Consider the following 27,181-nt stretch of genomic DNA (forward strand, 5'->3'; position numbering starts at 1 on the left):
AAACGAATATTAAATAATGATAATTAAAAAAAAAAAACGCATCCAAGGTGTGTATCCATTGCATCGAATTCCCTATACTTTCATTAATTAATATGAACACTGCAATTACATTCACAGAACTTTTCGATAATGAAAATATCAAATTTGTTATTCCCTTTACGAAGAAATCATAATAAATAACTGTCCTAAAATTTATGTTCAGAAGTCATGGAAAAGCATCAGAGCATCGTCGAGTTTCATCAATGATGATCCTAGGAGTAACCAGACCTTTAGTAGCCGTTTGTCCTTGGGAGCATTTAAAAGCTGAAACAAGAAGTAATAGTGTCAATCAACTGATAACGAGACTCAATACAGGAAATAGTGTCAATAATAAAAGTAAATGTGGAGCAACGTTCGGAGCTGTGTACAGCATGCCATTACACCAAATATTCCACGTCAAACATTTTGTTTCCAGTTATCAGAGGAAGTGCAAGAATGAGGAAACTCAATCTTCCCAGATTTTCTGACAGCTGTTGTCATGCCAAAAGTCCATCGCAACAATAGCTATATAATAGTATAGCAGCAAGGACTACTAATTCATAAATTTTCCTTTTCTATTGCTACTTGGTAGACTCCCATAAGTTGTAGATTAGATTGGAATAATAAATAATAGAGCTAAAAAAAATGCAAAGCTTACAGTAATTTAGATGCAAAAGAAAGACATCATTAGTAGTTGCAAAAACTCAAGCATGGGTACTTTTAAATTGGTATCGTATCTGTATCATATTCCGTACTGAATACACACTTGGCGCCTTATCTTCAAAATCTTATGTATTTTTTTCACCAAATACACTTGGCGCATTATCATTGTTTAATTATAATATTTTTATTTAAAAATGGTTTTGATTATGTTTTTTCAATAAACTTTGCAAGAGATTAAAGGCCAAAAATATGATGACGACATCAAATCAATAATATAAATATCAGCTAATAATTATAAGTATTGCATGAATATAATTATATTTTACTTAATATATATTGTTATACTAGTATTTTAATTTTCTAAAAATGTCATTTAGTTATTTACACATTAAATCCATTTCTCGTGACCCCTACTCCTGCAACATTGGCTGCAAATCAAAAGACTCCTTAAAACCCAATGGGGGACGGGGAACCACATCCTTCCTACTCCGCCTTGCCTCATCGAGGTTTGTATAACGAGTTAAAATAACAAATCAGATATTATAACCTAAACTTATAAACATTTTTATTTAACTGAGGTGAATTTATAAACAGTCTTATTTACAAACCTCTTCATCCTTCTCCTGCTCAAAAGCTATTCTTAGGCTCAAATTTAAGGCAGCATGGTACATCTCGTCCAGCACATATTCCCAAAGCAGAGGCTTATTAACTTTCCACATCAAAATATTTGATATCTTGGCTCCAGTCGCAAGAATTTTCTGCAACGAAGATTAAGTTGTGGAAAGATTAAATATCAAGTATCAGGTGATTTCTGGAGTGTTTGCAATTGCAAATATTAAAATGACTGATCACCTCCATATACAAGTAGTTATCCTTCCATAACTTGTATAGCAATTTTGGAGCTTCCTTTTTCTCAACAAGTGTAGATGCTGCTATCTACAAATAAAAGAGAAGCAATAAAAGGTCATAACAGTAGTATTGTATTTGATAATTCCTTTGTTTTTAGTTTTAGGAAATGGAATATGTAACCATGGACAGATAATTTCAGTTTAGCAATCTCCTTAATTGGTTTTTGGCACGCGTGAAGCATCAGGGAGGAGGGTCAACGTGGATGAAGTTAATAGACACCCTAATCGAACAGCTTTTGCCTGAGACAACTAATCACTTGAATTTGTCCTTTGTTTTTCAAAAGTATCATAAGTGAACTTGGCGTAACTGTTCATAAGTTAACTTTAAAAAGTTGCAATCTCTCTATCTTTTTAATTTATCAGAGCTCTACTAGCTTATTAACCCTAAAAAAACCACAAATATCTAAGGGATTGTCTAGAAAGGAAGTTTTTGAAGAGAGGAAAGGGAAGGAAAGATTTCTTATTTGACAAAAATATATTAAAAATTAATAATTTTTTCAAAATAAAATATATAAATACATTAACATAAACTTAATATATTAATTATGCATTTATCATCACAAATTATATATATTTCTTTTAATTTAAAATTAATATATATATGTGTGTGTGTCCTCCCTTCTCTTCCAAAAATCCTCTCCCAAATATACCATAAATAAACAACAAGCTAGTGTTACAAACACACTTAATATTCCTTTTATACAATCTCATTTATTTATTAAATGCCAATAATACCATTAAATAAACATTCAGAACTTGAATTTTTATTTCATATTTTTGGCAAAATCGGTGTACACAATACAAATTCATTGGTTAAAATTTTCAAAAATGAAAATATCTTAGTAATTTTTCATTGCCTAAACTTGCCCTTTTATCAAACATACACTACATGTCATCATGCTAGCAGTTCTTCATCCTTCAAAATCCAAGCGGATCATTGCAGTGAACAACCCCCCTAAAGCATAAGTTAATATTGGGAAGATTTGATAGAATCCCCTTTTTGTATTGGGAAAATTAATAATTTTTAGCAATTACATCAACAAGAAATAATCACCTGATCCGTGTCATGAAAACAATTATCCTTTGACAGTAACCTGAACATTCTGTACGCATCCCTGCCATACCTCTTCAACACAATTGACTCAACCTGCAACATAGTACATAAAACAAGACTGTTCTACATAAGCAAAACCTGAATGTATCTATAATATAATTTGTAAAGAAAATAAATATATTAAAACCTCTTCATTTCGAGCCCTTTCAATAATTTTCTTCAAATCTGGAAAGGAAAAGGAGTTCTGAATTACAGACTATTAAAGGAATGATATACCAGGACTATAAAAGAAGTCTTCAACATAAACAAATAATAAAATAAAATGGTGGACATTTTATACCACAAAAAATAGTCTACAGTGAGGAAAAGAGATATGACATACCAATACCATATGAATCATCTATAATCATCTTCTGTGAACAACCCAACTGGACAAGGGAAGCTCTAATACGATCTATGGTCATTGTTCGACCTGTTTCAGTCTTCATCACCTCTGTGATAATAGTATCCAGTGATAAGGAAACTGAAATATAGGATAATATAGCATAGGTCAAGACAGTACCATAAAATAACAGTCAGAAATATGGTAATCAATCTTAAGATATAATGAAATAATGAGAAATAAGGAAACTAATACTAGAAAGTAATCTATGATATGAAAAAGATATTTTTTTACATATATTTTCATGTATTATAACAATATCTATTAGGGAAATCCCATTAAAAAGGCCAACTATCTCACACCAAACAAAAGCCAAATGCCTAATCTTACCCCATTGTTTATTGTGGGTTATGTTTCAACATTTGACAATTCTTGTGGGGGAGGTTTATGCTTGTTTGGGCGTGTAAGGTAGTTTGTCGTGCAGTTTGCATTTTAAGAACGTTGAAGCAGGAGACTCTTTGTTGGTTAGGAGCAAATCCTGTGTATTTGCGTTTGTATTCTAACAGTGATTTTACTGATATGGTGTGGGCTGAAATGGGCACAAATGAAATTGGAGGATTTCAACTCATTTCATCCATTTCTTGAAGGTGAAATGTGTGAATAAATTTTTTAAATTACAGTGGGAACCATGTTAAAAAATTTCAGCCCAATTTGCCGTGAAACAGTGTTCAAATGTACTGAACGTTTTATGGACAATTTATTCCTTATTTAAATAATATCTAACAATTGATGTGAGAATAAAATAGTCTTTATATACTTATACTTCAATTAATCTCATTTATTTCATTTTTATTTCTATTAATCCAAACACTGCATTATTTCATTTCTATTTCATTTATCTCTATGTCATTCTTTTCTATTTCATTCATCTCTCTTTCACTCCTTTCATGCAAACATAGTGTAAATCTGGACTCAACCAGAATTGTTTATCAAAATAAATACAAAATTCAGTGTAAGAAATCTGGTTCACCTGAATTATCCATTTTCACTTTTTGCTCTGCATTTCTTGTTGCTCCCAATATTGCAGATAAGACAGTAGCAGTTCCATCATCATTCTGTGCTCTTACATTCTCAATCAATACCTAGAATATACATAGAATATTAAGCGTGTGCTTCCAATAATAATATCCACAGACAGAAGACCAAAAAACTAAAACATTGATGCTCAATTAAACATCATAGCATGATAACATTACAATCTTTTACTAATATGATCAAAAATAAAACCAAGTGCACAGTAATCATAGTACAATTCCTGTTGCCACATTCAACTCACAAGCTAAGAGAAAATACAGTAGCATCAACAGGGAAATCAAAGTAAATGCCAAAAAGGCAACTGCTCTGGAGGAAGCACTACATAACGATCCAGCAATGTGAATACAACCCCCACCCAAACCATGAGTGTCTCACTGTAAAAAATTATGAGTTTGTAAAATTTTGTACAGTGTAAAGGGTAAGATGTGAATCAGATCAATGCTAGCTTATGTCAAAGTTAACCATTGAACATAACTCCTAAAACATTATGAACTTCAAATTGAACTACCCCAATGTTAAGGCACTATTTCAATCAATAAGTAATCTATGTGATTTCATGTGGTGCTGTATCCAGATTGACATATATTATTAGTATGCATTTGACAACTTGAAAACAATATAGTTGCCTTCAAGAGCAGGGGGTTTCAAATTTAAGTTTCAACATTTATATGACACTAGAATGTAGCCTTTTTCTGCCCTTCAACTTTTGCATTTTTTATTCAAAACATTACTATCATTAACCATGTAGTCTGCTTGTTACAACTTACAACTCCCAAGTTCAATTCCCTTTCTCAGTTTGTTAAACCATAAAGAATTTGTATTTAAAAAGGAGGAAATTCAAAGAAAAAAAAAAAGTAGCCTGGGTAGTAACAGTGAAAAGTTCAAATAGTATATTTATTGCTAAACCAACCTTATGCCTAAGATGACGTATAAACTCCTCAAAATTTGCACGCCAAAGTATTAGCTCCTCTTTTGCTGCACCAAATTTAGTACCCAAGTTCAAAAAATTAAGATTTTATGAACTGAAAAGTAGTAGAAAACTAGTAGTCTTACCAGCATCTTCTTCAACTTTAATCATTTCGGAATCATCTGAAATTGTTTCCCCATCAGCATTACTTCCTGTGTAAGCAGTGAATGAAAATCTGATTGCTTCTCCAGGCTTTGCTGCTTCTAGAACACGTTGCTCTATTGTCTCTGGTGGCTCAAATATCTATAAGCCACAAAGTATCAAAAGTAACAGTGTTGACAACATTTACATTCAGGTTACAAGACTGAACACCATGCTGCTGCAACTTCAATAAAAAATGATAACACTGAATGCCCATTAATTATCGACTTTCTAGCACTTATTTTCCTTTTCATTATATGTAACTGATGAAACATTATTCTGACAGTACGCATCCTAAAGGAAGCATTAAATGATGGGTCATCTGTGTATACAAAATTCAATAATTAACCAAGTAAATTGAACTCACTGCTGACATTATCTTATCTTAACTTCCTTTCTAATTCATATTACCATAAATTTGATCTCAAACTTGGATAATTAGCAGAGACAATGCCTTTTGCTCCAAAGTCAACAGAAAAATAAGCAAAAAGCTACGGTAAGCTCAATAAAAATAATAGAGAAATATATCAAGATGAACTGAAAAAAAATTACAGAATGATCGTGTGCTGTACAACAAATAGAGGCCAAATGCCTCTTGTCCAAAATAATTAACTAAAGAAAATCCAGTTAACCTAAAAAAACTCACATGAGTGAACAATTACCTTGGCAGACTTACGCTTCCTAGTAGTAGTTTCTTCTTTAAATACAGTAGAAACAATTGGCTCAGGGGCAGGGCAGCGTTCAACATACCGTGCTGTCAAAAGTTTAGAAAGGGTATCTCGTACAACTTTTGTACCCACAGCATTTTCTGAAAGTGAAAGTATATGATTTGAGATAGATTAATTTGAGAGGATTCATGATTTCAAGACATATAGATGAGCTAAACCATGTTTAAAATACAGTACTTTCAACATATTACCAAGAGGCAAGTACATGTTTGATTAAATTGAGTAACAACAAAAGCTTTATCCCACTAGGTGAGATCAGCTGTTTGATCAAATTGAGTATACTGTTCAATTATAGATTCAGTAATATATCTCTCCTCAACATAATTTTGAAAGACTCACGTAAGTCTTTGACTGTATCACTACCTTCACTTGTAAACTAACTAAGCCCTCTCCTAATGTACCAAAAAATTAGCAAAGTTGTGTATGATGTACCATTCCTATAACCCAAACCAAAGTATACCACACTTCTAGTACATGTACCTTGACCCACTCCAGACATACTTTTGTTTTCCGTAGTTTAAAATTCATCTACAGTTCCCTCACCTGATTTGCAAGGAGGAATATGGTTTAATCATAATTCCTCTATGTATGATTCAATTGATAGGTCACACAATACTTATAAATAGTATTTGTCAATCTGTGTTAAACTTTTGTTCTTTTGTCTAATTAAATCAATTAATATAAGAAACAATGCTCAATGTAGCACATACATCCTAAAATACTTGCCTTTTCCTTGACTTGCTCTGTCAACCATTTGTTTCAGGGTAAGCCTACCATCACGAAGCAATCCGTCAAGAAGCTCTACACACTGCAAAACAAGTGGAAAACACTCAGCATTTTAAGCCATACATCGAAAAGTTTCAAGAAACATAAGGATCAAGCTAACTTCTTCATTAAGCTCCCGCGAGACAATCTCCAAGAATTTGGGAAATCTCAATCGATGGATTATGTTATCAAACAATGCCATGTACCGCGTTCTAACTCTCGATTTGTCTGCATCATCATCTGCATTCATAACTATTCAAAATATCGCCATCAGGTCACTTTACCCACTAATGGAGCAGTGTTTAATGGCTAACATTACATTAATCTAGCAAACCAAGGCACGGCATCATAACCACTAAAATAGTATTTTACACCAACAAGTTTATTGCAAGTAGGTAATAATAAAGTTAAAAGCATGCAATAATTTGAAAAGGAAAAGAAGGGATTGCAGAAAATAACAGCACTACCTTTGTCTTCAGTAGAAGAAACAAATGCTTGGGCACAATTGTGTTGAACTAAGACAAGTAGGGAGTTTTTGACTTGCTCCTTGGTAAGTTCCGTGAAGCGAATCAACTGATCCAAAGTGAGAGGTCCATGGCTGAATAGATTTTCGCATACTTTCTGCACACGCAAAATAATCAACATTTATACACCAATTGAATCAGTAACAAGAAAAAAAGAGAAAGAGAGGGTTACAGCGACAAGATTGCCGAAGTGGTTGGTGATGAGGTGAACGGCGAATTTGTTGCCGTACTGTGTAACCATTCTCTTCAGAGAGGAGAGGGAAGAAGAAAGGCGCGGGAATAAGGGACTTAGGGATTTTCTGAGTTTGGTAACCCACACAATTAAAATCTAGAGCGATGTTATTGTTTATTTACTTTTTATTTTTTTGAGTTTCAGTGTTAAAACGTTTTTTCGGAAATAAATTTAAATATTATAAGTTTGATTGGCAAATAAAATCTCGTATTGGGATTATTATTCAAGAAATAAAAAATTAAATTTTAAAACTTACATTTTTTTTTTACTGTTATAGATAATCCATTGAAATTAACTTTTATTAGATTATCTATGTGTGTTCGGCAGTAAAACTTAACCTATTTTATTGTATATAACGATTAATTTTTTATTAAAAAGCTTTTTTAATAAATCAATAAAATCCAAACATGAGTTTTGATTTCTAAAACAATTAAAATCTTTATTATTTATAATTTGACATAAAATTTAATTTTTTATTTTTAATAATTTTCCCTTGTTTTTAAAGATTTTAAATTCAATCGATGATAATTCATTTGCAAAACTGGAAAAAAAATAAAATAAAACCACTGCCCTTCGAAGCTATTGCGTGGGACACCATATGGGGTTCTTCTTTCACATGTATAAGCGTAATAAAATATGCAGTTTTATTAATATCAGTTTAGGGTGGGAATTTAAGCATTCAAAGATAATAATAAAAATTATTATATTAGAAACATAAAGTGTGTTTTTATTTTTAATAAAAAATTATTACTTTTAAATATTTAAAGTTAATCTTAAAAAATTAGATTAACAAAATCGTAAAATGTAAATACATGGTATAGATATTTAAAAGAGTAGACCAACGAAATATTCTTTGGAAAAATACAAATTTAGGCTACTAGTTCATTAATTTTTGCATGATATATACGACATATTGATATAGGATAATTTTCTAATTGATTATTTTGCCAAGTAATGTGAGTTGTGTTTTTTTTTTTCCCACAACTCTCTATTTAGTAAATAAAAAATTAGGTTTAATTTAGAAAAAAAATTTAATAGGTATTTAAAAAAATTAAATTTATTTTAAAATTTAAAATTAATTTATTAACATTAAAGTTTGATGATAATTAAAGTATTATTATGCAACTTGTTTTTGCTTTACAGTTATGTTATTTGAGACATCAAAGGATTTATTTTACAAAATTTTAGGAAAATATTATGTTATTCACAAAATTTTTTATCAAACTCAAAAAAATTCCTCTTTAAATATATACAATAAACATTTTCTTTTACTCTATGTCCACAATTTAGAAGAAAAACTGCAGTTAATCTCATCAATTCAGAAGGCAGTGAAGAATGATCAAGAGTTGAGATTAATCAGAGTTTGGTTTCGCCAAGGATTTCGGTTTATTTATATTTACTTTCGTGTATTGGGTGTGGGAATAATAGATGAATTAATGAAGTTTTTGGTCTTTAATTTTATTTTATAATTTTTATTTAAGTTGTTATTCTTTTGAAAGAAGAAAAGAACCTTAAGTTTGATTGTATCAATTTGTTTAAGGTGCATTGAAATATGCTGATTTTAAAAAAAAATATCAAAAATAGAGTGCCCAAGTCCCTCAAGTCCTTGTTTGAGGACATTCCAGATGTTCCAATTTAATGAATAATAATTGTTTTTATCTCTTTAATTTCAAACACACTAAATAATCGGGGATAGATTTGTTCAAAAAATTTGTTTTTTCTTTATTTGGATGCTCCTTTTGTGGATAGAGAGAGAAAAAAAAAGATGGGTGGAATTCACAAAATTTTGTTCTCTTCACTTTATCCGTGAAATAAATAATAAAAGGAGGATATTTTTAATTTTAATTTTTAATGTTCAATAATTTTTAAATAATATAAAAATTGGAAAAGATATTAAGAATTAATCTTATATTAAAAATATATATTTCTTTTTATTAAATATTTTTTGTTATTATTAAAATATTTATTATTTATAATATATTTATTTATTTTCATTTTTTTTTATACATCCAAACAAGTTTAAGAATTTTTTTCTTCTTTCTATTCATTTAAATAACAAATTTTTATTCTATTTTAACTTTATTTAATTTTTAGTTCCTAATTCATCTCATCGTCTCCGGACTTGCGCCAAGGGTAGGTGAAGTGGGCCATTGGAAAAAAGCTGGACCCATCTGAAAAGAAAATAGACCAAAGAAATGGCTAGTTTAATTAGGGAAAATACCATTTAGAATTTTATTTATTTTTTAAATAGGCAATCCTTATTTAAATTATCCTAATTAATTCTTAAATTATAAGTGCTGCTCTAATAAGTCTTTCAGTTAATTTGGAATTAAATGATTAGTAGAAAAATAATCCCATATATTTTATTATTTTTTATCATTTTTTTCTTTTTTTTAAACCACTGATTTAATTCACCAGTTGTGATTTAAAAATGAGGAGAAATATTTAAAATAAAAAATGACTAAAACTTAATCTAAAGCCAGTAACCTGAATTAAATAAAAGAACTTGTTTAAATAATACATAGGTTAATTAGGTATCAATTAGAATGAACTTAAACTATTCCTATTTAGGAAACAAATACAATTCAATGGTCTTGTATGCTTTTTTAAATTTAATTTGAGATTTTACTAACAAGTGCTTTAAGAAACAAATTATTTGAAATCATGAATATTTAAATTTTACTACAAGACTGTATTTATGATATTTTTCATTGATAAACTAGTATACCAAAAAACTTATTAACTTTATATATATATATATATATATATATATATATATATATATATATATGGATATTTACCAGGATAATGACATGCATGATTTCTTTCAGGATCCATTTAGGGAGGAATTATGTTTTGAATGTCCCGCGGGTGTTGCACTCTCCATCATCTATATCTTCTGCTCATTTCCTTTTTAGATAATACGTGTAGAGTTGTTTCAATGTTTCCAAGCAGAGGAGGAAATGGAATTCTTAAAGAACTGATATTTTTCTTTTATTATTATCTGTTACCCTAAGGCTTTTGATCTTGTGTAAAGATTCCTAGCAAGTATGACGAGATTAGTGAGATAAGCAATGTTCAAATTTTAATTATCAATTCAAGTGGGATTTTTCTCTAGAGGGTATCGTATTTTTCCATTGAACAGAGTTTGTTTTCCTTTGGTTATGAAGATGGTTGTTTACACCTCTTCTTATTTTATCTTTAGATTGTTAACAAACTCTTGTTAATGAAGATTTTTATGATTACATCCGGCAAAATAATAGAAGAGAAAAATAACTTAAGAGCTGAACTCTCTAGCATTCTTGATCATTCTAAAATTTGATTTTAGTGTGATGTAATTGATTTGTATTTCTATCCATGCAAATGAATGGACGAAATTGGGCAACTATCAAACCACAGATGCAAATAAAGGTAGCCAATAAAGAGAAGTGAAGACAATATCAATATCGTCGAGCTTCCAAAGTCTTTATGGTATAAATACTATTTGGTTTTGGATTAAACATAGAGGACATAAAAGTATAAAACTGAAAAGCAAAACCATATAATGAAGGAAAATATTTCTAATCATAGGAACAATATGTGTCATTGTCAAAAAAAGACTGTGCCTAGCTTCTCCCCAGCAGCATTAGCTGTTTGATTGCAACCTTCACCAGCCTTAAAAACCAAATAATCTTGCATAATCTTGTCGGTCCCATAATTATTAACACAATTCACTGCAGATTAAATCGACTCCATGTTTGTGCATCAATGTATATATATACGGGCATACTTAATCTGTTTGCAAATAGTTCTTTTTTTTTTTGAAGTTAAACTAAGGATCAGATCTGGTTATGAAGCAGAAAAAGAGGTTTGTATCCTCTCTGAGTTTGGATTTTCTCACACCTTCTTTCTCTTGTGTTCTTTTTGTTGTAATAATGTGATGATCAACCATACGGGTTGAAAAAAAAAAATTATCAGATGAGTTGGAATGAAGAACATTAGAAGGCAAGGGCATTATTTACGATTTATAAGGAAAGAGGGAAAGGAAAGTTACTTTCTCTTTTCATTTAACATATTCTATAATATTTTCTTTTTCTTTCTTTCATTTTCTATGTTGGGGCATATTTAACATTTTAGCAAGCTTAATTTAAACAATTTACCCATCAATGAAACAAAATCAATAATCAAAATACTTCCTAGTGCCACAACATATAAAGTAGTTGTGGTCAGAAGCAAGAGCGAAAAGACATTTTTCAAGCCATACATGCTGATAAAGAGTGTTTCGACATTTCTGTAGAATAACTTAAGTATAATATTTTTCAAAAGGATAAAGTTTATCTTTGAGAGTGTTTTATCAAAAGTGGATTTGTAAAATTTAATTTTGTTTTAAGTAGGATGTTGAGAAAATTAAAAAGATTGTGAAAAAACATAGATTATTTTGAAGTACTATTTCAACGTTACATAGTTTGACGACAAAATTATAAAAAGTTTGTTTTAGTTTTTATATATAAAAAATTATATATCTTGGATTTTATATGTAAAAAAATCATAAATTGATTCCCATAAATTATTGAACTTATAACAGTGTTGGCAAATTTCTTCATGAAGGATAAAAAAATGTCATTAAGGATTAAAATGTAGAGATTTTATACAGAGAGACCAAAATAAAATATTATTAAATATTGTAATCAAATTTAACACTATTAAAATAGAAAATAATTTTTAATACAAAGATAAAATATATAAAAAATATGTCTAAAATATAAAATAATGTTAAATATAAGGATTAAATTTATAATTAAAACTTTATAAAATAATGTTTAATGGGTGCCAATATAAAAGCCAGTGTTAAACTGACGTTACGCCAAAAGTAAGAAATCTTACTTCGTGCAGAAGAAAATTTGCAAAGCGTTACGTTCATTGCCTCAGAGGATGATGATCAAGAAATTCAGGTCCACGCAAGGTTTTCTTGTTTCTACGCAAGGTTTTCTTGTTTCTATCCTTAAACCAGAAGAAACTTAATGCATTTGAGAATCACCTAAATAGACCTTTACTCATTAATGATTGGTCAGATATCGTGATTAATCTCTTTGTAAAGGTCTTAAGAATTAAACAGTAAAAAAGTGAAAAGGAAAAATCAACGCTTGAAATTGAAGCTTGGAAGTAAGTTACGTTAGCAAGAAATTAATAAACATTTTCTTGAAATGATGTTTAGAGTAACAGGTGAAAAGTGAAATGCTAAATAGAAATATTTATTTAGATAACTAATAAAGTTAACATTATTGGATGCATAAATCAACTGACAAAAAATTATCTCACGCTAATTAGTAATTTTAAATTTAAATCAATTTCAGTTTATGAAATATTCAGCATGATCAATCACGGTGAATGTTGTGTTAAATGTTATAAAAATAATTAAACTTCTTGATCAATAATATCAAACAAAGTAAGCAATGTGAATTCATATTCGTATTAAAAACCATTGCCTATGAAACTACTATGATGAGTTTAAAAAAGGACCTTTATATATTTCAAGGAAAAAAGAAGAAAAAATTTAAAATTAAAATAAAGAGAAACTGGACAAAAGAGAACAATTTTAATTTTTTAAAAATTATTTTTCTATATATTTTCTTCAAACAAATTAAAAAATATATGCATCATTATTTATATTTTTTTTCTCTAATTCAAATAAAACATTTAAGTCAGTCCAAGTGCATGTGAGACCTGAAACAACCTACACAAAAGGCATGGATTCACTGAATTAATAGCCCCACCTTTATCTTATTTTATTATTTCCCCTTATAAATCAGAAAGATTAAGAACCAACCCAAAGCATAGTTACTTTTTAGAGCCTCATATGTACAACTCGTGCAATAAAAGCTGTGTTCCACTCCAGATTTTGGTGAAGTCTTCGACTACAAGGGCTTTGGTGAAGTGCCTTATTGTTGGTGGAGAGTTCCAAAGGGATCGCATTGATCTAATTCATGTCCTTCATTCCTGCATTTACATGCTGGTTTTGGACCTTTTTTCCCGGCTTGGATCATGCGATCCCTTAGGAATTTTCCATCACCTTTATATTTGTCTTGATCCGTTTGATGTGTAGCATCCACAACATGCACCTTCCTCAGTGAAACTCAAGTAATTAATTTTCTCCTCTCTCTATATACTGCAAAATTAACTTTCCGATTCTATGTATACACTGTTCATCATGGTTCAACCACCGCTTTCTAGCATTCTTATCAAATATATGCTATTACAAAAAGATAATTTTTGGTTATGCATGGTAGATATGCGTTAATCTTTTAATGAGCTTTTAGAAAGAAACACTCGATTAATCTTTATAGATTTAAGATTCCTTTCTTGTCTTCACAGTTTTAATTTTGAATATTGATGACTCTTGAATTATTTTTACTCCCTTTACTAGCCGAATTTTTTACTATAATAAGGTTAATTTTTAAATAAATGCAGTCTATTGCACTTAAATTATCATTACCATCATATATAAAAAGTTATAAGCCAATTCTACTTTTTAAATTGTGATAATTTACGTATATACATGTACCTGAGCTCGTTAAGATCGAATAGCAACACGGTTCTACAGATTGAAGTTGTCCGTTTGAACTTCCATGTTCACTTTCTTTACTACGTAGGTTTGTGCAGAACAAATGAATAAAAAGTAGGTTGGGTGTTTAACTAGTCAGCATCTCCCAACATGTATCTGAGGAGAAGAGGAGAAAGAAATCAATTTTTATTGGGTCATGTTAACTTTAGTTTTTAATGGACAATATAATTTTATTAAAAAGATAATTATTTCTTATATTTTTATAACTTTAATATAATAATTATATACTTTTTTATAAAAAAAATTATTTGTAAATACTTAAACTCAGCTTTTAAAAATTAATAAAATCTATTTTTATTTTTAGAGCAACTAATATTGTCCGTTCCTCTTTGAACATGATAACTTTATCTCGCATAATTTGAGGAAACCAAAAGTAATACTTCTCCTATTTTAATATTCCCTTTTCATTCCTTTAGAGCCGTTTGTTTGTTTGTTTTAAGGCAGAAGCCGTTTGTCTTACCAGAATTAATTTAAGAAATATTTTTAAATTAAAAATATAATCTTTATAAAATTAATTAAATAATTAATATATTAATTAATCATTTGATTGTTTATTATATTTTTATAATTTAAAATATTTATTAAAAATAAAAAAATTCTCTCTTTTTTTCTTCTAATTAATTTTCCATTGTGTGTTTTATGTTTTATACGTTATTGAAAAATATTATTAATAGACAATATCACATTATTAAAAAAATTTATTAGTAGTATGATACATTATAAATTAGTTTTCTTAGTATAGTTTATTAATTTGTGAATATAAATTCATAATATTTATATAAATTATTTAATTTTTGTTAAAAAAATATATCGACAAAGGTCAAATTAAAATTAATTTTTTAGTAAATTGTACTGTTTTGTAGTGTTTACAGCATGTATTAATAAACAGTATTATTCAGATTCGTATAGGGCAATCAAGAGAATTAAATTGAACACGCCAATCAACTCTGGTGCAAGTTACATTATAGCTCATTGTCTTCAGAAATTAGTGATATGTTATCTAATAATAATCTTTGCTGCAAATTTATGGAGTTTGGTCATTGTGAATTACAAGTTGATGGCAGACCACAGTAACTGTATGAGGAAAGACTTGCTTGAGATCTGTGTCGCATCAAACATGAACACGAGTGCCCCAGCTGACAAAGGTAAACCCATCAATCAAACATGTCGATTAATCAAATTTTTGTTCGCACGGGTCTATTCATACTTCATTATGTAATGTGCCTCCCTCTGTAGTTGTACCTTTTTAAACATAGGTGACCATGCACGTGTGCTGCTGCCACTTGATTGCATAATACATAAATTCGAAAACAAATACAAAAAATGAGTACTCTTTCAAGGGTTGTGATATTTTATTTTGACATCCCTTAAGCAGAGTGTTATTTAGATGTAAAGAAGAGAGAAAATAAAAAAGAATGTGTAAATAATGTAATAATAAATAAATAAAAATAAAGTATATCCAGAAAATATAAAAATTATTATTATGAAAATTTTAAACTATTAATGCTAAGAGTAAAAAAAATTTATTCATTCATTTATTTTGTTAAAAAAACAATATAATTTTATCAAAGAACATTTAAATTTTTAATAAACCATAACGCAAATTTAAAGGAGAAGACAGTTTTGTTATTGCAGGATCCGGATCCTCTGCACTGTTGGCAGGAACTGCAGAGAGTGCAGTACGTTTTGTCGCTTTTCGCTTAAGCTTGGAAGAAGGCTTAAGCAAATAGAGAAAGGGCTTGATAGCGCGCCCAAGCGAGTCACAAGAAAGCAAAATCATGTCTCGCTTAAGCCCCTACTTTCGCTTAAGTGATTTTAATTTAGCTTAAGCCCTTCCAAGCGAAAACAATTAAACCTAAGCGAAAATGGACCAGAGAGACATGTAGTTCAAGCACTCTTTTCGCTTAAGCAGAACCTAAATTGCTTAAGCGATTATAAATTAGCTTAAGCCCTGACAAGCGATTTTAATTAATATTAAGCAATTTTCAGGCAGAGAGCAATGATTCAAACATAGAAAATAGCTTAAGCGAATTTAAATTGGCTTAAGCGAATACTTGTAGGGCTTGAGCCCAAATTTGAATTTTTCAACGAATATAGATTCGCTTAAGCAAATATGTGAGCTTAAGCGAATATATCAGAAGTTGAAAAAATTATGCAGACATAGACAGCATGTAACAAAATGGCTTAAGCGAAGATTAAGTGGCTTAAGCGAATGGTGGCAAGGCTTGAGCCAAAAATTTAATTTCCCAGCGTATCTAGATTCGCTTAAGTGAATAAATAAGAAAATGCAAACATTTTGCAGTAACAGACAGCATGCAAGGGGGCTAATCACACTGGATTACATCTGTTCTTCAACATACATCTTCCACCAAAAATAATTTATACATACAAATTTAGCTTAGAAACAAAAGAACTTTTGCCAATTGCATCATCAAATTTGATCAAGGATTGAAGTATTGGTATCATCAAGTTGTTCCTACAAAATTAAAAGAGATATAAGAAGACACATAATGAACAAGAATGGATGAAAGAAAACAATAATGGATGAAAGTTGAATATTCTTACCTTCAACAAATCTGTGAAACTTAATTGATTGATTAATGTTTGAGGGGGATCATAATATGGAGGTGCTGAACAATGTACTTGAAATTCATCACAGAGCATTGGTTGATATTCCTAAACATTTAAGGACAGTGAAATTTATGATATAGTTACAACAAAGAAGTTAAAATAAATGCATTAATGGACAATAAAAGTCATTATAACAAAGTACCTGAGATGCTGATTGACCTAAAGTTAGACTTTTGTTCTTTTTCTTTTTTGCTTGTAGCTCAACCTAACTTTTGAATCTTTTACACCCTTTTCTCTTAGTAGTAGGTCTATGCTTGAATCCCTTAGGTTGTATACCATGAATATTGACCTTATCAACACCATCATTGTTATTGTTGTCATTATCTTGTGGTTGTAAGCGAAGCTTTGTGATTTGACTAATTAAAGTATCAATACTATCATCCACTAATTGACCATATTCTTGTGAACTAGAAACTTCAGAGGCCAACCTAATCATTTTGCATGCTAGGTGTCGGTATCTGCGTGTAGTACTCAATGTAGGATTTCCTTCCACTGGTATTCCTTTTACATTGTGAATAATACCACAGCGTCCTTGTGTTGTCCATCTCTTTAGTATGTACTTGTCAGGAATAACCTTTACATCATTGGCTTCAAACACTTTCAAAGCATGACAACAAAGTAAACCAAATGTTTCAAACTTTTTATAAGAGCAACTGATAGTAGTTGAGAAACGATCAAATGTAACTGTCCATGATCTTTGTTGATTGACTTTAGTAATTACATATTCAATCAAAGGAGGAGTTTCAATCCTTTGCGATATGCAACAAGCTAAGAATTGAGCAAACTCTTATTGAAATAAATTATACACTACATGTGTGTAAACCTTAGCCATTTGTATTAGTATTGGTGATACCTCATATCGCAACATGGCTAGTTTGTGACGAGAGTCATACTCACACTTGAGCTCGTTGTAATGTTTGTCTTCAACCACCCTTTCAAAGTGTTCAAAGAATTGCTTGATGTCAACAGCAGGTCTCATACATGCCTTGAAGTCAGAATTTAAACTTTCACTTAACTGAGTGCTACGCATTCCAAGGGTTAAATAATCCTTGAGATAACATGATGCTCATTTCTTCTTTATAGCATACAATGAAGTAATCCAAGTATATTCTTGAACATTGTATTCTGTAATCAACCTTATCCAAGCCTCCTCAAAGTCAATTGCAGTATCAAAGTCATATATGCATCGTTTCAAATCTCTTAAGAAATGACTCCCTCTTTTCATCAAATTCCCCAAATGTTTGATTCCATTTTGCATTAAGTGCCACGTGCATAAAGCATGACGTGTCTCAGGCATTACTTGGACAAGTGCCTTTGCCATTGCTTGGTCTTGGTCTGTAAAAAGAGTTTGAGGTTTTTTGTTGTTGTGTGCTTCCAAGAATATCTCGAACAACCATTGAAATGATTCAGCTATTTCATCATACAAAAAAGCTGCTCCAAAGATAACAACGCCTCTATAATGGTTAAAACCGGAAAACAATGTTAGAGGTCTATTAGCTCGATTGGTGCAATATGTAGTGTCTAGTGATACAACTTCACCAAAAAACCCATAATCAATTACCATCTTTGCATCCGCCCAAAAAATATTTGTGATTTGCTCCTCTGCATCCATTTGGTACGCATGAAAAAAAAGATGAGTTGTCTAGTAATTGTCGCTGAAAATATTGCATTAAACAACTGACTTCTCCGTATACCATTTCCCTTTGTCTCTTTGCCTTCAAGTAATTTTTTGCATCTAGGCGAGTATACCCAACATTAGCTTGGTGTCCGGCAAGTGTGCTCATTAGTTGAAATGACGCCTTCTGTCACAATCCGGATGCCTCAGCCAAATCAATTTCATGAGCTTGGACGTCAGTTATATTACGATGAGAAGCAAGCATGTGTGTTGTTTCTGGCAATTGTAACGGGTGATTATGCTCCTCAACAAATTGATGAATGACATATTTATTATTGTTTGCCAAAGACAATGCTATTCTGGAAAGACATTCAGTTCTAGTTTATTGTCGATGCTTTGTCACTTATGGATCCCTTTTATCTTCTTTTCGATGTCCCTTTTTGCAACAAACATATCTGCAACCCGTAATGACACCATCTCTCTTTCGCTTATTAAAGTATTGTTTCCTCACTCCAAATCCTGTTAGCCTTCCATATTCACACCAAAATTACCATGCTTGTTCAAGACTCTCAAACTCTAATCCAACACTTGGTTTCGTTGGGACATCCATCTTTGTGACTATCTCTATACTCCAATAACATAATAATAAAGATGAGCTATATTCATTTTTGTAATCATATGCATTAAAAATATTATGCAGTAAAGGTGTACCTTATTTACGCCTTATCTCTTTGAAAATGATATTTGTCAAAAAGTTTTCCAAAATGGCGAGCAAATGATATGAACTTGTCAAAATACCCCCTCACCAGGGAACTTCCTTTATCAAAGCTTCTAAGAACATCATCTACTCAGTGTTTCATCATTTTTAACATTAGGAAAAGCCTCTTTCTTAAGAAATACGCCAATACATTATATTTGGCGCCAATTCTTCTGCAAAACTCGCTTAAGCGTCCATATTCGCTTAAGCGAGACGTCGCTAGGTAATTCGCTACGTCTCGCTTAAGCGATAGTTATCGCTTAAGTGAATTATCGCTTAAGCGGATATATCCGCTTAAGCGATTTATGCGACTGTTGGTTTTACATAAGATTGAATCTCCTCCTTTCCTTTCCTTTCATTTCTGCATTTTAACTCTCTGCTACTCGCTTAAGTTGAGCAAGCCTCTGTCCTGTAGTCCACAGCTTCAACTCGTCCAAAAAATTGTTTCCTCAGGTACAAACCCTAAACCATTGTATCTCTCCTATTACTCTGTTTCATTTACATTTCTTCCATTGCATTATGGGGTCTTCCCCTTCGTGTTATTTGTGAACTTTTGTGTGGGTATATAACCCTTGTTTCATTTATATTATAAGAGATGCATTTTTTAACTTTTATTTTGATGTTGGGCTGATTGAAAATATTTTTGCTGGATAAAATGTCACTTTGAGCTTACCTTGATGTCTGTCTGTATTTTTCGCTTAAGCGACTCATTTACGCTTAAGCGAATATGTCAGCTTAAGCGAATAAATGCGAATGAGAAAGAGGTCTTGGGTGACATAATTTCGCTTAAGCGACACATTAGGCTTAAGCGATTTTAACTGAAATTTCTGTTCTAGTTTCGATTGCAGGATGGCACCAAAAAAATCCATTCTTCAAAGAAAGAGGTAGAGACCAGAAGTTTGCCAAACTTCACAACAGCGTGATGAACCTATTGATCAACATGAACATTCACCACCTCAAACTCAAATACAAACACAAACAGAAGTCATATCATGGGATAGATATAGGTTCAAAACCAGGGCCAAGGCTCAGAGATTTATTGACTTACAGGCTAGAGAATTGCTACCTGAGAGAAAGGTAGCTTTACAAGAAGGAGAGTATGAAGAATTTATGCAAGAGGTTAGGAGAAGAAAATGGGAATTCTTGGCAAATCTCCCCAACCAAATTAATGACGTAATCGTCAAAGAGTTTTATGCAAATGCTTGGCCATTGATACCAGAAAGGTCAGAAAGGAGATCTTGGGTTCGAAGGCACCCAGTTGCTTATGATAGAGATGCAATTTCAGCCTTGTTAGGCAACCCTTTGACCTTAGAAGAAGGGGAGCTATGCCAATACCAGCAACGCCAAAAGCGATTCTCAGGTTTTTTGGATCATAGGGTAGCTGAGACCTTATGCATCCCTGGAAAATCATATGAAACAAATGCTGCTGGGAAGCCAATGAGGTTCAAAAGACAATCTCTGAATACTTTGGCCCAAATCTGGACATCATTTCTCTTTGCTAACATTGCCCCAACGACACATACCTCAGATCTTCGGATGCCTCGAGCATATCTCATATACAGTATCATGCAAGGGATATCCGTTGACATTGCAGCAATCATTTCAGATGAGCTGCACCAATTTGTTATTTCCAACACCTCCTCTACTGCATCAGCAACAAAACCTTTGGGATTTCCAGCACTCATCACTGCTTTATGTGCTTCCCAAAGCGTTATCATTCCAGAGAGCGCTGCTCAAACTATCAATTTGAAGAAACCAATCAATTCCCAGTTCATCAGAAATTATTGCACCAATCAATTAGAACTGCCTGCAGGACCTTCCTCTCAACCCTCCTCATCTGTACCACTTACATCACAGCCAACACAACCATTCATGCCTGACATGCCACAAACGGATTCAAGTGTCTTATGCCATCTAACCCACATAGAGCAACAATTGGCAGCAACTAATCGCGCTTACACTCAGTTGAATGAGTCATTCTACAAGTTAGCCATTTTCTCATTTAATATTTTAATATATCTAATCAATTATGCAACCATGCCTGATTTTCTCTTTCCACAGGTTCACTTTACATCAACATCATGGTGAACCATCTGCTTTTCCATGGCCAACACCAGAGCTTTTTGCAGCGACTGTATCGTGGCCTGGAGACAACCCTATCTTTCCAGCTCAAGAAGAAACTCTAGAAGATCATGTATCACATCCAGATGAAGGAGCCAATGAGGACATTGACGATCATCAAGAGGGAGATGTACAACAACATCAAAACTTAGAGGAAGAAGGGAGACATGATGAGGAAGATGGGCCACAACCAATGCAAGAAGAGGACAATATAGGAGACCCATGATTAGAATTATGATTTTATTGTAATGGATATCAATGACTAAACATTTTCTGTTATGTAATACATTTTCTCTTTACTTTTCCAATGCCGAATTCTATACTTTTTCATTGATGAATTTTAATATTTATTCACAATCGTGCCAAAGTCATTATAAATTGTTTTTGGTGGAAGATGTATGTTGAAGAACAGATGTAATCCAGTGTGATTAGCCCCCTTGCATGCTGTCTGTTACTGCAAAATGTTTGCATTTTCTTATTTATTTGCTTAAGCCCATGAAATCGCTTAAGCGAATCTAGATACGCTGGAAAATTAAATTTTTGGCTCAAGCCTTGCCACCATTCGCTTAAGCCACTTAATCTTTGCTTAAGCCATTTTGTTACATACTGTCTATGTCTGCATAATTTTTTCAACTTCTGATATATTCGCTTAAGCTCACATATTCGCTTAAGCGAATCTGTATTCGTTGAAAAATTCAAATCTGGGCTCAAGCCCTGCAAGTATTCGCTTAAGTCAATTTAAATTCGCTTAAGCTATTTTCTATGTTTGAATCATTGCTCTCTGCCTGAAAATTGCTTAATATTAATTAAAATCACTTGTCAGGGCTTAAGCTAATTTATAATCGCTTAAGCAATTTAGGTTCCGCTTAAGCGAAAAGAGTGCTTGAACCACATGTCTCTCTGGTCCATTTTCGCTTAGGTTTAATTATTTTTGCTTGGAAGGGTTTAAGCTAAATTAAAATCGCTTAAGCGAAAGTAGGGGCTTAAGCGAGACATGATTTTGCTTTCTTGTGACTCGCTTGGGCGCGCTGTCAAGCCCTTTCTCTATTCGCTTAAGCCTTCTTCCAAGCTTAAGCAAAATTGATTCAAATTCGCTTAAGTAAATTTTGTCGCTTAAGCGAAAACGCACTGCGCTCCCTGCTTCGCCAACACTGCAGAGGATCCGGATCCGTTATTGCATGATAACTCTCCACTTCTCAAATTAAAGAGAAACACACAGTCATGGACCCAGTGGCGGGGCTTTTAAGTGACAGCGGAGCAGTTGCTCCCCCAATTTATTTATTTTTTAATATGTCTATTATACATTTCACTTATTTTTTTTAATTTTTTAAATATTTAAATTAAGTTTCCTATCTTAATTTTTTTAATTATTTTAAATCGTTATAGTTTTATATTTTCATATTATTTGATGTATTATATAATTATATTAATATACATTTTTAATTATAACTTAAATTAAGTAATTGTAAATTAGTGTTTTTGCAAAATTAATGATAATATGATTTTTAAATATATTGTTTACAACATACAACCGTAAACAAGTTAATAACATTTTGGAAATACATTTGATTAATAAATTATTCCTTTTTTCTGACTATCTCATTTAAATATCGGAAAAACATAAGCAGGGATAAAGTTTTTTAACAAAAGAATTACATTATTTATTAACTATATACTTTAATTGTATGTGACAAAAAGGCCAATTAATGACATATTACTCGGGTCAAAAGAAGGAAGGGAAAACTGGGTTTAGATCAAGAGACACCTCAATCATGGAGGTGGTTAAATTGTTAAAATGAAAATGATATTTGAATATGCATTTTGTAGAGTTAAACGAGTAAGGTAATAAAAAATTATAATTATAATAAAAAGGAGAAGAAAAAAATATATAAAATGTTGATAAAACTTATGCAAGCTGCTGTAACAGATCTTACGCAGGCACAGAAAATGAGAAAGGAAAGTGAGGCGGGACTGCACTTAAGAAAAAATCACTTCATTTTTTTATTCTTTAATTTGTGCGAATTCGAATGTTATTTATCTAATTTATTTTCTTATACGGTAAAATTTACCTCTATGAAAATTGAACATTTTATTTTGTTTTTTTTATAACATAATTTACGTAAATGCTTTCATTTTTACATTAATTCACAGATAAATCGTTATTAAATAAAAATGTTGCTCTGTTAACGAATAAATATTAGATTATTTAAAAAGATTTGTAAATAGTTCACAAAAATAATATATATTATAAAAATTTATCATTAAATTTGCATATTGTATAATTTTTTAAACAACAAGAGTTTATTAAAAAAATTTACATATAATCATTTGGGCTGGGCGGTTTAATGGATTAATTGAGAAATTGGTAAGACTGAAGTGCATATGGAGCAAAACTTTTTACTGTTATAATCACATTCACATGGTTGGTTGTGGAACGGAAGTGTGAACGGGTTATACATGTTCTTAAAATTTTAACCGTGCACGTGTTTCGATGGGATATTTGCTGGACGATTCACGATGCTCACGCAAAACCAAGTTGTTGGCACCGTGAACGCTGCTGTCAACTCCATTTCGTTTTTAATCCCAACGTACAAACTCATCGCCGTGATCACTGGGTCTATTTTACGTGATATAGGGTTTTGCTTATTCTTTTTAATTAATTTTTTTAATTTAATTTAATTTGAATCTGACTGAAATTGTAAATTTGGATGTGATGAACGAGTCTAATTCTAAAGATTTTTCACATACATAATAACTCAAATTCAATAATTTACTTAAACAATACCTGTCACACCTAATTTTTGCCACTCGGATTAATATAAAAATATTTTCCTTTTCTAAAATGGTAGTGTATATATATAAAGCTAATAAAAATCTATTGCATATAAATATGTAATCATGTACAGATTAAAATAATGAATAAAGTAAATAGCCCACGTTGAAGAAGTTAGATATGCTCCCACATTAAAGTTATTTAAAAACATTTGGTAGGTCCGAAATAAGAGGCAAAAAGGGCCAATATCATCTCCCTTATAGTGGGATTCAAGCAGGCCAAGTTCTGTTGTGGTCAACAGATAACCAATTCCGCTGCCGTAGACCATGCAATTCCTTCCGCAAACAACGGCATGAAATGAAGTCCAATATATGCATTATCTTTGGTATAAATTACATTATCAACGAAATTTAGCAACAAACTCGAATAGTTTTGTATGATATGCCATTTGGTTAATTTTTGTTTGTATAACTTTTTTCAACAGAAATTAAATTATTGGTAGAAACTAAAGTTGTTTATTGTATTAGACCTACATGATAAATCGAATCAAACTAACCCAAATCAAATCAATTCCTTCATGATCGTCGCTCATTCTCAAGAATTGGATAATTTTTTTTCTCCCTTTTACCATTATACTCTAATTGAAACTCTATGCTCAAGGACTTTTCATTTATTAACTTTATAATGATGAATTTGTGTATTTTTTTTTCAGATTTATGGACTTCTTTTTATATATCTTTAATAAAAGTTTAATTAAGACATATTAATAATATATAAATTTTTTATATCATTATTCAATCATGAATTAAGATATCAGAAAAATTATTCTTTGTATAATAATTAACTTACAGATTATATTCATTACATATTTTAATTCATTAATAATATAAATAATTTTTTATTAATAATGCATCAGAATTTTTATACATATTTAGTATAATTAATATGTCATACCTTTAGTGTATGTATAGACTTGACTAATAATATTTTTTCTTTTTGGTGCTATGACCATATATGAGTGACTTCTATAGCATTGACTGCCAGGAAACAAGTACACAAACAATTTAAAAGATCAAACATTCGATTAGTCACAGGTTCACCAAGCAAATGGACAAACATGTTGAGATTTTTTAAATAATTTTGTTCTTATATTTGCCGTATAGCCCGGGTTAAAATTTCTCGTAATATCAGTTTAATTCATTTCACTAGCACAAGAAGTCGAAAATAAGTAATACAGCAAAAATATATTTTATTTATCACGATAAAAAAAGACATTAACGTGACTGAAAAAACTCAAAATGTAATTTTCAACGTGATGACATTATCTATGGGACCCAGTCAGAAGCAATGGCAAAGTTTTGAATTAGCGTGACGGAAAGATGGATGGAAGGAGCAGTGGATTGTGGAGAGGGTCCGCCACTAATGGCGGTAATGGTTGACCACTATTGACACTTAATTCTTTCAGAATCACCATTCTATTATGCATCTGTGTCGCACGAAATTAAGAGGTATTCTCACACATTTTGGATGTAGAGCTATATTTCTTGCTCAAGCTTAATAGCCATTAGCACAAAGTTTAATGTGTTTTGAATTTTACAATATATCCGTTCACATGAAATTACTTAACTTGTCAACTAGGACATATGGAACCTAAATGTTATTTCATTTTGTTTTTTTTTTCTTATGCTTCATTTCTTTGATTGAATAATAAAAATTTAAAATACTGGCAACTAAAAACAAAGTAGTGTCATTTAAAAAGAAACGTACAAATTAAGCATATTTGAATCCTAAGACACATGCATTAGAGGGTATAACGTGTAATTAATTACAGAGATATTTTCTCTTACATTTAATTTGTATTCTTCTCTTGACTCCACTGACCCTCACACCCAAACGAAGAATGTCAACGTGTAATTATTCTAGAGGGCCTCTCAAGTTTTATAACATTTAGAGTTCTTTTCGTCAGGTCCTTGCCATTCACGTTGAAAATTAGTATACATTTTTCCTCCGTTTGTGCCAAACCCCATGATTCCCGTGGAAAAACCCACTATAAATACATGGGCCATCAAGCCTCACAATATTCCTCCAAGCACAAGAACACAGTTATCACCCAAAATCCCCAGCTAGTTTCGCCACGCTTGCATCTTCTTCTGATTTAAGCTATGGCCTCTAACTTCAGCTTGAGGACTTTGATGATATTTGCCCTTGCATTCTCTCTCGCCCTGCAAGGCACTCTTGGTAAGTCTCCAATACCGATCAACCTCGAAATGCCTTAACTGCCATATATATATACTTTTAAGTGCCTTCAGATAAATAGTTTGGTTAAGTAATTGTTTTATAACTTTCTTTTATCACACAAGAAGTTATGATATAAATTTGATCATAAAAATTATTGAAATAAGTTCAATGAATATTTTTCACATGTGAGGTGATCATTCGATGAATATTTAAAAACTAAACCACTGCTATATACTAAATGTTGTAATGAGGAAATGCAGGGGCGATAGAATGTGAGGATCTGAAGCATGACACGTGCTCATTCGCGGTGTCATCAGCTGGGAAACGGTGTGTGCTTGAGAAGCATGTGAAGAGGAGTGGTGAGGAAGCGTACACATGCAAGACATCAGAGATTGATGCTGATAAACTGAAGGACCACATTGAAACCAATGAATGCATCAAGGCTTGTGGGTTGGAAAGAAAGTGCCTCGGAATCTCTTCAGACTCTCTTCTTGAATCTCGCTTCACACAAAAACTCTGCTCCCCTCAGTGTTACCAGAATTGCCCAAACGTTGTTGACTTATACTTCAATCTCGCAGCTGGTGAAGGTACACTACACACCTATACATGTTATATTTCTCAAGTAATAATTTTGAGCATTGAAAAAATAAAGTAATAATTTTTTAAAAATAATTGTTTCAAAACGTGTATTAAAATGGAGACATACTTCACATTTCTCCTTTTACGACGCCAAAATTAATGTCTAAGCTTTTTGAGCATTTTTTTTCATTTTGGGTGTAGGTGTGTTTCTTCCGAAGCTATGTGAAGTACAAGGTGCAAATGCTCGTCGAGGAATGGCTGAACTGAGAAGCTCTGGTATAGTGGCACCAGGACCAGTGCACTCTGTGCAGTTCGAAGCTTCTGCACCAATTAACCCAGTGGAGTTCACAATTGAACCCGCGGCTGCCCCGTCATTCCCACCATACTAA

At 31.5% G+C, this 27,181-nt stretch overlaps 2 protein-coding genes and 1 pseudogene across 2 annotated transcripts; 1 reads left to right on the plus strand and 2 right to left on the minus strand.

Moving 5' to 3' along the window:
- Positions 1-61: 61 nt before the first annotated feature.
- On the minus strand, positions 62-7,552 carry LOC113873400 (DNA-directed RNA polymerase III subunit RPC3). Its single transcript, XM_027511501.1, has 14 exons — positions 7,418-7,552; positions 7,189-7,342; positions 6,843-6,973; positions 6,683-6,764; positions 5,891-6,036; positions 5,174-5,330; positions 5,031-5,095; positions 4,056-4,167; positions 3,026-3,166; positions 2,831-2,868; positions 2,644-2,736; positions 1,534-1,617; positions 1,290-1,439; positions 62-303 (listed from the first exon to the last, which is right to left on the minus strand). Exons 1-14 carry the CDS (start codon positions 7,484-7,486, stop codon positions 199-201), a joined length of 1,527 nt encoding a protein of 508 aa, XP_027367302.1. The 5' UTR covers positions 7,487-7,552; the 3' UTR covers positions 62-198.
- An 8,957-nt stretch (positions 7,553-16,509) lies between these two features.
- Positions 16,510-18,934, minus strand: LOC113871809 (annotated as a pseudogene).
- Positions 18,935-26,072: 7,138 nt separating this feature from the next.
- Positions 26,073-27,181, plus strand: LOC113873869. Its single transcript, XM_027512216.1, has 3 exons — positions 26,073-26,213; positions 26,474-26,800; positions 26,994-27,181. The coding sequence occupies exons 1-3, from the start codon at positions 26,138-26,140 to the stop codon at positions 27,179-27,181; spliced, it is 591 nt and encodes a 196-aa protein (XP_027368017.1). The 5' UTR covers positions 26,073-26,137.

The sequence above is a fragment of the Abrus precatorius genome, unplaced genomic scaffold (genome assembly GCF_003935025.1).
Source record: "Abrus precatorius isolate BTA unplaced genomic scaffold, Abrus_2018 Scaffold7, whole genome shotgun sequence".
NCBI lineage: Eukaryota > Viridiplantae > Streptophyta > Magnoliopsida > Fabales > Fabaceae > Abrus > Abrus precatorius.